General features: G+C 36.9%; 1 protein-coding gene and 1 long non-coding RNA gene across 2 annotated transcripts; both read left to right on the top strand.

Moving 5' to 3' along the window:
• Positions 1–4,911: 4,911 nt before the first annotated feature.
• On the top strand, positions 4,912–6,132 carry LOC141666374 (two-component response regulator ARR10-like). Its single transcript, XM_074472362.1, has 5 exons — positions 4,912–5,290; positions 5,387–5,463; positions 5,558–5,708; positions 5,795–5,840; positions 5,982–6,132. Exons 1-5 carry the CDS (start codon positions 4,912–4,914, stop codon positions 6,130–6,132), a joined length of 804 nt encoding a protein of 267 aa, XP_074328463.1.
• An 82-nt stretch (positions 6,133–6,214) lies between these two features.
• On the top strand, positions 6,215–6,696 carry LOC141666945 (uncharacterized). The gene is made up of 3 exons (XR_012552429.1): positions 6,215–6,291; positions 6,384–6,491; positions 6,588–6,696. It is a non-coding gene; the product is annotated as an uncharacterized LOC141666945 (long non-coding RNA).
• The last annotated feature ends 4,779 nt before the right edge of the window (positions 6,697–11,475 follow it).

The following is an 11,475-nucleotide window of genomic DNA, read 5'->3' as shown; positions in this document are numbered from 1 at the left end:
CACACCCAGTAGTTTCCTCATGCTCTCGGACTTGACTGTGTTGAGAGCTTTAGTCATTATATTAGCTCGTTGACTGTTCGTGACCACATGCTTGATTACAATCTCTCCCCGTTCAATACACTCTCGAACAAAGTGATAGCGAATGTCTATATGCTTGCTTTGTCCGTAAAAAACCGGGTTTTTTACTAGGTCAATAGCTGAATTGTTGTCGATATACAGTACTACAGGACCCACATAATTCCCAGTTAACTGTCCCAAGAGCTTTATCAACCAAACAGCTTGGCACGCAGCTGCAGTTGCTGCCATAAATTCTGCTTCACAAGTTGAAAGTGCCACACACCTTTGTTTTTGCGAAACCCAGGTTATGAGACTCTCATTTATGTAGAAAACCATTCCTCCCGTGCTCTTGCGATCTTCAATACTTCCACCCATGTCACTGTCTGAGTACCCAGTAAGCAAGTTATTACCACTCTCCCTTATATATACCAAGCCATATTCAACTATACCCTTCACATAACGTAGAATACCCTTCGCCGCATTTAGGTGGAGTGTAGTTGGACATTCCATGAATATACTAACCATCCCAACCGAGTAAGCTATGTCGGGTCGAGTGTGTACCAGATAGCGCAGACCTCCGATCATACTTTTAAACTGAGTGGCATCCACAGTTTTACCACCTTCATCTTTCGTGAGACACTCCTTTGCATCCATGGGGAACTTTGTTGGGTTGCAATCCACCATCCCAGCCTTCTCCAGAATTTTCTTGGCGTACGCCGTTTGTTTAAGTTCAACAAAACCAGATCCTTGTGCTACTTCAATTCCAAGGTAGTAAGACAAATGACCCATATCACTCATTTCAAATCTTTCGCCCATCTGTTTCTTAAAATCCTTAATGACCGAAATTGATGTCCCTATCACTAAAAGATCGTCCACATATACGCCAATAATTAGTCTCTCATCACTAATCCCTTTTGTGTACACCTAATGTTCATACGGACACCTGTTAAACCCAAGTGATTCCAGGTTCTTACTCAGCTTGGCGTACCAGGCACGAGGGGCCTGTCTTAGGCCGTATAATGCTTTAATGAGTCTATATACGAGGTGTTCTTTATCCTTTATTATAAAACCATCTGGCTGACAAACATATACCTCTTCCTGAATATCACCATTCAGCAATGCTGTTTTTACATCCAGGTGATGCACCTCCCAGCCATGTTTTGCAGCCAGAGCTAGTAAAAGTCGCACCGTTTCAAGTCGAGTGACGGGTGCAAAAATCTCCTCAAAATCCACTCCCCGTTTTTGCACATACCCTTTAGCTATAATTCTCACTTTATACTTCACAATTTTGCCATTCTTGTCCCTTTTGAGCTTGTAGATCCATTTTAAGCCAATAGCTTTGTGGCTGGGGGGTAGCTCAGACAGTTTCCAGGTATTATTCTTTTCAACTGCGTCCATCTCTTGTTTCATAGCCAATCGCCAATTTTTATCCATCGCTGCTTGCTTGTAGTTCGATGGTTCATCCACGCCCATGAGTAACAATTCTTCGTCTTCAAGTTCGATTGCCTCACTGGCATCGTATATTTCTTATAGAGTTCTGAATTTTCTTGGCTGCTCGGTGTTGCTTTCAGACTCAGAACTTGACATACTTTCCCCTGTTTGATCATTCGAACTCTCACTGCTTGGGTTTTGGTAGCTTTCTTCACTTGAGTTTTGACCATGTGTCACTGGTGTTTGTTCCCCTTCAGTTGTTTCTTCTTCTTCATCTGTAAACCCAGTCATCACGGAAAATGTACCAGTTCGAGCTTCTTCAACCTCACTGGTTTTCTCCCAGTCCCATGCCTTTTTCTCGTCAAATACGACATCTTTGCTTAGGTGTAATATTTTATTTTCAGGATCATATAACCTGTAGGCTTTAGTCCCCGGTTCTTTGCCAAGATTAATTACAACTTTACTTCTGTCATCGAGTTTTTTCGTGTATTGTGATGGTATTTTCATGTAGGCTATGCAACCAAAGACACGAACATGCCCAATGTCAGGCTTAGTCTTACACCAGGCCTCGTATGGTGTTACTCCAGACACGGCTCTTGTGGGTAAGCGATTTAAAATGTACACTGAGTGTCGAATGGCCTCTCCCCATAACATAGATGGTAACTGCATCTGCTTCAAAAAACTCCGGGCCATCTCAACCACCGTTCTATTCCTTCTCTCTACTACGCCGTTTTGCTGTGGCGAGTAGGGGGCTGTATAATGTCAATTTATTCCTGCCCCTTCACAGTACGAGTTGAATGCCTTTGAGCAAAATTCTCCTCCCCTATTTGTTCTTAGCGTTTTGATTTTCTTCTCGGGGCTGTTCTCAATTAGGAGTCTGAATTTCTTGAACGTTTCAAGTACATCATCCTTGTTTTTTAACATGTAAGCCCACATCACTCTACTATAATCATCTATCAACAAAAGAAAATATCGATTTCCGGCAGGAGTTGCTGGTGTAATTGGCCCACATAAATCACCATGTACCACTTCCAAAACCTCCTTTGCACTGTAAGTAGCTTGAGACGGAAAAGGTCGCCTTGTTTGCTTTGACATTAAGCATCCAGAACACACTTCATTTTTCTATTTAATCATTGGCTAGCCCCGCACCATCTGATTTGAGGACATCAACGACATCGCTTTAAAATTTACATGGCCAAGCCTAGAGTGCCAAAACCACGAGATTTCATCACACTTTGATAGCAAACAACTTGATTTCCTACTGTCTATAATGATTTTATACAACCTATTCATCGATCTCTTGACCTTCATTAATAACAAATTTTCTTTGTCATAAACCCATAGATACTCGCCATTGAGAATCACCTTATTTCCTTCCTCCGACATTTGCCCAAGACTAATAATGTTATTGCAAAGAGTGGGAATGTAGTTTACCTCACGAAGAATTCTTTCCCCTCCATTTTTGCAGCATAGAATTACTGAACCCTTTCCCTTAATATGCACGACAGAACCATCTCCAAAATTGGTACCCTGTAATGTTCTCGTCCAACTCTGCAAATTTAGATCTCTGACCCGTCATATGATTTGAGGCACCGTTGTCCAAATACCATAGATTTGAGTCTACTTGATTCCCCACATCACTTTTATTTAGTTTTGCCACTACTTTATCTTCATTGAGCAGCATCACTTTTTCATTATTTTCTTCAAACTCTGTCATTAGCAAAGCAGGTTCATCATCCTGCATCTGCACCATATTTACTTCTTCCTTCTGATCCTTATCTCGTCTAGGCTTCTTACATTCAGCCGCATAATGACCATATGCGCCACAATTAAAATACCGGACTTTACTCTTGTCACGCCAATTACGTCCAGACTCTCTACTTCGATATTCACTGTTACTCCTGGCTCTCTGGCTCAAGGACACATCGGCTCCACCCTTGTTGTTTTTCCGCATCCATTCCTCTCGCGTGTACAACAGCTTTCTTTCCTCCTTGTCTTTCTTGGTCCATTATTCCTCTGTGAGAAGTAACTGTCCTCCAGAGGTCTCGACTTGACCTCGTAGCCTCTCTTCATGGACTTTAAGAGACCCAACAGTCTCTTCAATTGTCATCTCCTCCAAGTTGCCAAACTGCTCGATAGTTGAAGCAATTTGCAAGAACTTTGCAGGGACTGCTCGAAGTAGCTTCTTCACGACATATGCTTCCTTAATTTCTTCTCCCAACATTCGTATGTTTGTCACTAGTCCGGACAATTTCATGCAGAAATCATCAAGTGACTCATTGTCCTTCATGTTTAGAGACTCGAATTCAGATTTGAGGGTCTGAATTTTCGCCTTCTTAACACGATCGGCACCTAGACACATCGTCTTTATTGCTTCCCAAGTCTCTTTCGCCGTCTTTTTCTCCGCAACCGACAACAAGATGTTCTCCGGAATGCCCTGATACACAGCGGCAAGTGCAACCTTGTCAGTTCTCTCCTCAATCACTATTTTCGGATCCTTAGGCTCAATTGCATCCCACACTCTGTGCGCCTCCATAAAGACTTTCATTTTTAAACCCTACACCGTGTATTTTCCTCGATTCAACATAGGATAGGTCAGTCCGATCTCTTTTGTTTTGCTTGTCTCCGTCTTACTGTCCTTTGACATCCGTTAATTCACTATGGCTCTGATACCAGATTCTTGGAAATAAATATAGATATATGTGTTTGTTTTGCAACTGGGAAGAAATATTGCAGCAATGTATTTTTCCATTCATCATAACCAGCGTACTTATACAAGACTCAATGTACAGACAAGATGCTAAAAACAGAAACTACAACTAATATCCTACAATTACTTAGTGACTATCCTTTTATTCCTCCTGAAAACTCTCAATTAACAATTAACCATTGCAACCAAATACTTGGTTACAGATCATGACAGCACAACCAAATCAATAAAATAAAATACTGAAATAGCAGAATAAGTTTAGATTACTTTCCCAACATCCTCTGGATGCTTTGCGCATCCTACAGACTGGAGTCATTAAGTTTGATCTGGTGGTATCTGATGTCCACATGCCAGGCATGGATGGGTTTGAACTACAAAGAAGGATTCATCAAGATTTTCATTTACCGGTTGTATGTGAGTGTCAGTATAACTGAATTTAAATTTCATTAATATATAACCGCGCTTTATGAAAATAGTTTTATCTAGTGCTATGTTAGGTATTTTTTTGATTACCGTAATTTTTTTGAACCGCATAATAAATTTTTTATGCAATAGTAAACGATATTAAGAAGGTGGTTCCTCGGTTTTTAGATCAGTTTTTCAAATGATTAGTATCAATCTTTTGGATTTTTTTTCCTCAATTTTAGTTGTACAGTTCCCTCAATGATCTTCACCGACAGACTAATCAAACTCTTGAAATTTTATTGTTAGTGATGTCAGGTGACAGAGAAGCTAGTTATCTATACGAGGGAAGTCAGAGTGGAGCTTCCCATTTCGTAGTTAAGCCCATTACTACAGAAGACTTGAAATCAATATGGGATTTTGTGAACCAATGGAAAAAGAATCTAGCTAAAGGGAAAAACTTAATATCTGATCATAGTTCTGCTAAGGACAATGAAGATGACACTGGTAATAAGTTATATGAAAAGAAATCGAAGCGAAAGCTTCAGATAACTAATAATGAAGATCATAATCATGGAAAAAACAGAGTTCTGAAAGACAAAGCTCTTCTAACAAAAAAGAACAAGCTTAATTGGACACCTTTTCTCCATGACAAGTTTGTAAGAGCTGTGCAGCATCTAGGGCCTGAAGGTAAGATGTTACATTTTAACAAGTCTTTCACTACAGTTTAATGATGTTGATTATGTCTCACATACTTGAATTGTCCGCGATGAATTTTTGTTGTAGGATCTATTCCGAGGAACATTGTTACCGTAATGAATGTGCCTGGACTGAGGAGGGAACAAGTAGCCAGTCACTTGCAAGTTAGTTCCTCCCCCCTCTTTTCTCCTTTTCTTCTGTGTGACGAGAATTTCTAATTCTGCTGTTCTAATGTCTTCTTTATTCTAATATTCGCAGAAGTACCGAATCGACCAAGAGAAACAGTCTGAAGCAGAACAAAATCCAGACTTGTTTAAAACACTCCAAAATGGGAAAAGGTGGTCCTCATCGTTTCTCAGCCATAAGGCACTACCTGGTTACGGACAAACTAAGCTACCAACCAATCCAGGTAATTAAATATTAGACACCATTCTGTCAGGCATTTGTTAACATGAATGAGCTTGGGTGGAAACTGTTTGATTTGTCATTCTACAGGTTTTCGCCCAAGTGGCCTAACAAATGGTACATATCCAAGTCTGATGTACCAACCACAAATACCAGAATTTTCCAGCAGTGACAAGATTTGCAGTGGATTTAATTATGTCTAAACCTTGGCTCCGATTCACATGAATCAAAATGGCTTTTCTAAACAAATGCAGCCATCAAACTGCTATACTGGCAGGGGACAAGAAGTTTGCAATACATTTATTTCACAGAGAAATTTGACATCTTCTACATTCGATAATGTTCTCCCTGAGCAGCAATATGAACCTGCTGATCAAAGTAACCTTTTCCTTGATGGAAGTACCTGCCAATCACCTGGTAAGGTTTAGTAAATTAACATAAATTTACGTTCTACTCTCTCTGATATACAACATAGTTTTTACAACTATTCAAACAAGTGTTTTAACATGTAGGTCATAAATCAAGACTGCTATGTCGGAAACAAAGACATGGCATATGCTGAAAAGGTGCCCACAAACCTTATTGAGGTATATACTTAATGTATGGTAAATTATTTAGATATCGATATATTGCTGCGTGATTATATATATATTTCTCCTTTACGTGTCATCGCTTGTAGAACAACAATCAAGACCACTACTTGGGAAACAATGTTAATTTTGGAGATGCTTTTTTGGTAAACAAAGACATGCCAAATGCTGACAAGGGACACATAAACCTTGATGAGGTACATACTTAATATATGTAAAATTATTTAGATATCGATATATAACTGCTTAATTGATTATCTTCAACTTTTTCCTCTACGTGTTATCACATGTAGAACCAAAATCAAGACTGCTATGTCGGAAACAATTTTCATTTTGGAGATGCCTTTCTGGGAAATAAAGACATGCCAAATGCTAACAAGGTGCACACAAACCTTGATGAGGTATATACTTAACATTTGTAAATTTATTTATATATTGATATTGCAGAAAGGGTACTTAACGAACACTACAAGGAAAACCGGCTCACACAACGGTTTTTGCCCGTTATCTGATACCCTGAAAAACCGTTGACTATTGAGCCGCCGTCTCTTACATGGATCAGACAACGGGAAAAAACTGTTGTGTGAGTCTACATAGACAACGACCATGTCATTAAGCCCGTTGTATTATATCCAGAAAAGATAACATTTTTGCATAGTTTTCGTTGCAACAAGTAACATTACTCAAGTGTTTTCCCAAAGTCAGGAAACACTAGTGTATATTATCACTAATAGTATGACATTAAAATAAGAAATACAACATTTTGTGTCATATAAACGTTGTTGTGTACCCAAACACACAACCAAAATGAGCTAAGAAAACTCTTGTAACCATGGTCTACAGACAACAGTTTTTTTTTTCTAAATGTATGGCTTGAACTACTACATACAACGGTTATCCTTTCCCAACGTGTGGTTCGAGTACCTTGCATACAATGTTTTTAATTTTTTTTAGACACTGATTTTTGTTATTAGAAATATTGTTTTAGTTCTAAAAAATACAATGCTTTTTATGAAACTTGGATATTGAAAGTATTGTCTCATAAAAAATATAACAAGTATTTTGATGAATGCCCTCATTGGCTTTGCATATCCAAACAAAAGTTCTACATGTAGCCAAAAGAATAATTTTCCATATCCAAATAAAAATAAGCTACACTATAGAATGAACATGCTACAAAAATTTCAAAAAATAACAATCCATCAACCTGCCCCTTATTCCCAATTGGGCCTCTCCTTTCCTCCTTGCCTTTCATGGTATCACAAACTTGTAGCATAGATGATGTTAAGTCCATTTCAAGTTTTACCATTTGTAACGACTTTAAATTTTCTTATGCAACTGCTGGTGTTTCTGGTGTGCACTAACTTCCCAAACTTGATTCACTTGGAAGTCCAGAAGGTCAAAACTCACTTTGTCGATAGCTTGTTTCTCGGCATAACACTGATTATTCACTGTGACAAAAATTCAAATGTCAGCACAACTGGCTCTAACCAAACAATCATTGAAAACACGTAAAAATGATTAAGGAACAAAAAGAACATGTATTAGTACGCAACAACGTCATAAGCAGTATCTTTGAGAAGGAAACCCAGGGTGATTTCAAATACAGAATAAGGGCAGCTACCTATAGCTTCTTGTAGAATAGAAATCATAACATGACCCATAGAAGCTGAACATAAATGATAAATATATTGTATGAAAAACTTTTTAACTAAAAGGTTATAAAACTGTCAAGTACATGACACGATATATATTGTCGCTTACGTGGCTATGAGTTTCAAACAAAACAATGTATAGTGCTTAGGCACATGGCCTCATTTTCTCTAACTAGAGAACAAAATCCTGCTCCTGATGAAAAGATGCATGGTTCTAAAACCATTCCTCCACCTCACTTGCTGACAACATAAAATACATGTTTTTGGTGTCACACAATATTAGCTAATAATCAACATAATAATAGTCATCATTGATCTAAAGATGCAAAAATGTAGGCACGTGACAAATCACAAAGTTATCAATTATAAGTAATTGAAAATAGTATTGCAAAAAGTAGTCATTTTCATTAGGTATAAGTTTGGGTTAGCATTCTAAGACAAAAGTTTTACAGAATGGGCATTTCAAACGATTGTATATCCAGCAGAATAATATTATTCGAAATAACAGCCCTTAATTTTGGCTAAAAAAGATAGTGATGATATCAAGGCAACACGTTAAAAAGTGATATCAAGTATTAAATCTCGCAAATATGCAAACTAAACGATTAGTAAGCAGAACACCTTAGTTTCAGCATGTTTAATGATGTATGAATCAAACTAAAAGATTACTAAGCAGAACACCTTAGTTTCAGCATCTTTTCCAATATAGGAACAATAAATATATTGTTATCATACATGGATCTTATCGTATAACTCAACGAATCATGAGTTCTGAATTTCAACACTTGCAAAAGTATAATAATTTAGAATTCACTATATTCATATCTCACTAAACAAAATCATCACTACAAGGCACACAAAAAGTTGATGTAAAATTTTAAATGAATATATGAATATTACAAATAAGGACAATGGTCCACAACTGTAGTCCTCTCCCTAGACCACCATGAGACAACATTGAAATAAGACTATGACCACACCACACCAATATATAGCCTATTTTAAAAATTGAACATGAGCTTCCAAATTAACACCAGTACACATAATCAATTTTTAAAATTTAATATGTACATGAAAAATTACAAAATTCAAGCCAGTGAATGTCAAAACATTTACTTATATAAACAGACATAATTAAGCAAGCTCATATATAATGAATTGAAGAGAGTACTCAATTCGATTTGAATGGAAACTCACATGTTGATTTGAGCGGGTGCCCGACAAAAGATTTTGATTTACTCTGCAAAGACCCTATAGGGAATCCACCAACCATTACTGCACAGTTAACTCCAGTGCATGCCTCGACAACATCAGTTGTTGCAACAACACCTGTTACAAGTTATAATACAGAAAGGTATTAAATAAAAAGTTATACCGATGTTCTAATTATTTCTTTTTCATTTATAAGTTACAACTTACAACCAAAGAGTGTAAGAACTAACTCTTCAAAAGAGGAAACACAGCATCCACCAACTATATTTTCACTCCATTCAATGCCTCGGCAGCTGGTGGAATATCGAGCATGTGGAGGATTACAAGTTGGTCAACACCCAGCATCACTCATCTGACAATCATCGGCACAAGAGCATATCCAATTTGTCTAAGGGCCAAGAACTAGTCATACAAACCTTTCATTTAGCTAGCAATCGAATCATGAGATTTAAACCCGTTCAATGGGAATGAGATTCTTCTAATACAAGCTTATACTGAAATGTAATTATCAGTTTTATTAACCAAGTTAAAATTCATCCTACTCTCTAGTAATCTACTGACACGTCTAAGGTGAGAAGTCCTGCTAGGTAATTAAAAATAAGTCTCGCATAATTTTTATCAACAAAAAGATAAGAAGCCATTTCAGTTAATAAAAAGAATGAATTCAGTTCAAGACAATGTTAAGAAAACAATGAATTCAGCTCAAGACAGTATGCATACCTTATATCCATAGGTCAAATAACCCCCTAAAAACTTAAATTTCCTCTTGTATACGGCCAATAGAAGATCAGTTGCCCCCTAAATAGAAGAATTTAGATCTTATAAATGTCGTAATCGAGGCCCTTTTCGATCGAGTACTCAACAGAAGCAGGTCTCTGAGAGCCTTCCACCTTGGGAACTGTCAGTTACTGAGTCAACTACTGAGTCAAGTGGCGAGTCAGGTACATTTTCCATTTCTAAATCGGACATGTTTCTCGACGAGTCAGTGCAATACGAGAGAGAGGAGAGATTTGTAGTAGTAATATGAGATAGTTTTGTACGAGATATTGAGAAAAGAGAACAAAATAGAGTTCTTGAGAGTGAAGATGCCATTGATTTTAATGGAGAAAATTTTGAGTTTGAGCCCTAGAATTGGGAAGATTAGGGGAAAATGAACATACAAATCAATCAAAAAAGGCTAAAATCAAAATAAACATTTATGTATGTATAAATTTTGCATAACCAGGAGAGTAGACAAGGAGAAGAGCGGGGGAGAGAGAAAGGAAGAGAGAGATGAGAGAGAGACATTCAGATCTGTGAAGCAATTAGACTGCACTATTTGTTAAGGCGGGGTGTCATTTGGGGAAAAATGGGAAAGAGCGGTCCATTTGCCGCTTCAATTTTCACATGTTTTGCCCTTATACAGCTTATATTTCAATAGAATTTTTATTAAAATTTAAGTAAATTAAATATTAAAAACTATTTTACACATATATATATATATTCATATATTTATATTTGATAATTTGTGTATATGACTTCAATCAATATATCTTAACATTCACACGGTTGGATCGTTGAAAAAATTATACAAAAAAATTATATTGGTAGTCGGGAACGAATCTTATGTTTGGAAGTAGTGATTTTACCACAATTTTCTATTTTCGTCTTTCAAGATGAATTTAATAATTTTTTCTTATGACTAAAATCGATATATCTTAACATCCGTACGGTTGGATCGTCGAAAAATCATTTTAAAAAATTAATCCTGTAAATCGGGAATGAGTCTCGTTGTCGGGAGGGGTACTTTTACCAGATTTTTCTAATCCTGGCATGCAAAATGAATTTCAAATTTTTTAATAATTTTTTCGTATGACTAAAATCGATATATCCCAACATCCGTACGGTTGGATCGTCGAAAAATCATTTTAAAAAATTAATCCTGTAAATCGGGAACGAGTCTCGTTGTCGGGAGGGGTACTTTTACCAGATTTTTTTAATCCTGACATTCGAGATGAATTTCAAATTTTTTAATACTTTTTTCATGTGACTAAAATGAGTATTTCTTAACATCCGTACGGTTGGATCGTCGAAAAATCATTTTAAAAAATTAATCATGTAAATCGGGAACGAGTCTCGTTGTCGGGAGAGATACATTTACCAGATTTTTCTATTCTTGACATGCAAAATGAATTTCAAATTTTTTAATAATTTTTTCTTATGACTAAAATCGATATATCCTAACATCCGTACGGTTGGATCGTCAAAAAATCATTTTAAAAAATTAATCCTGTAAATCAGGAACGAGTCTCGTTGTCGGGAGGGGTACTTTTAC

This window comes from Apium graveolens, chromosome 6 (assembly GCF_009905375.1).
Source record: "Apium graveolens cultivar Ventura chromosome 6, ASM990537v1, whole genome shotgun sequence".
In the NCBI taxonomy this organism is placed as follows: Eukaryota; Viridiplantae; Streptophyta; class Magnoliopsida; order Apiales; family Apiaceae; genus Apium; species Apium graveolens.
Note: the sequence above shows the minus strand (reverse complement) of the source record. Positions and strands in the feature narration are given on the sequence as shown.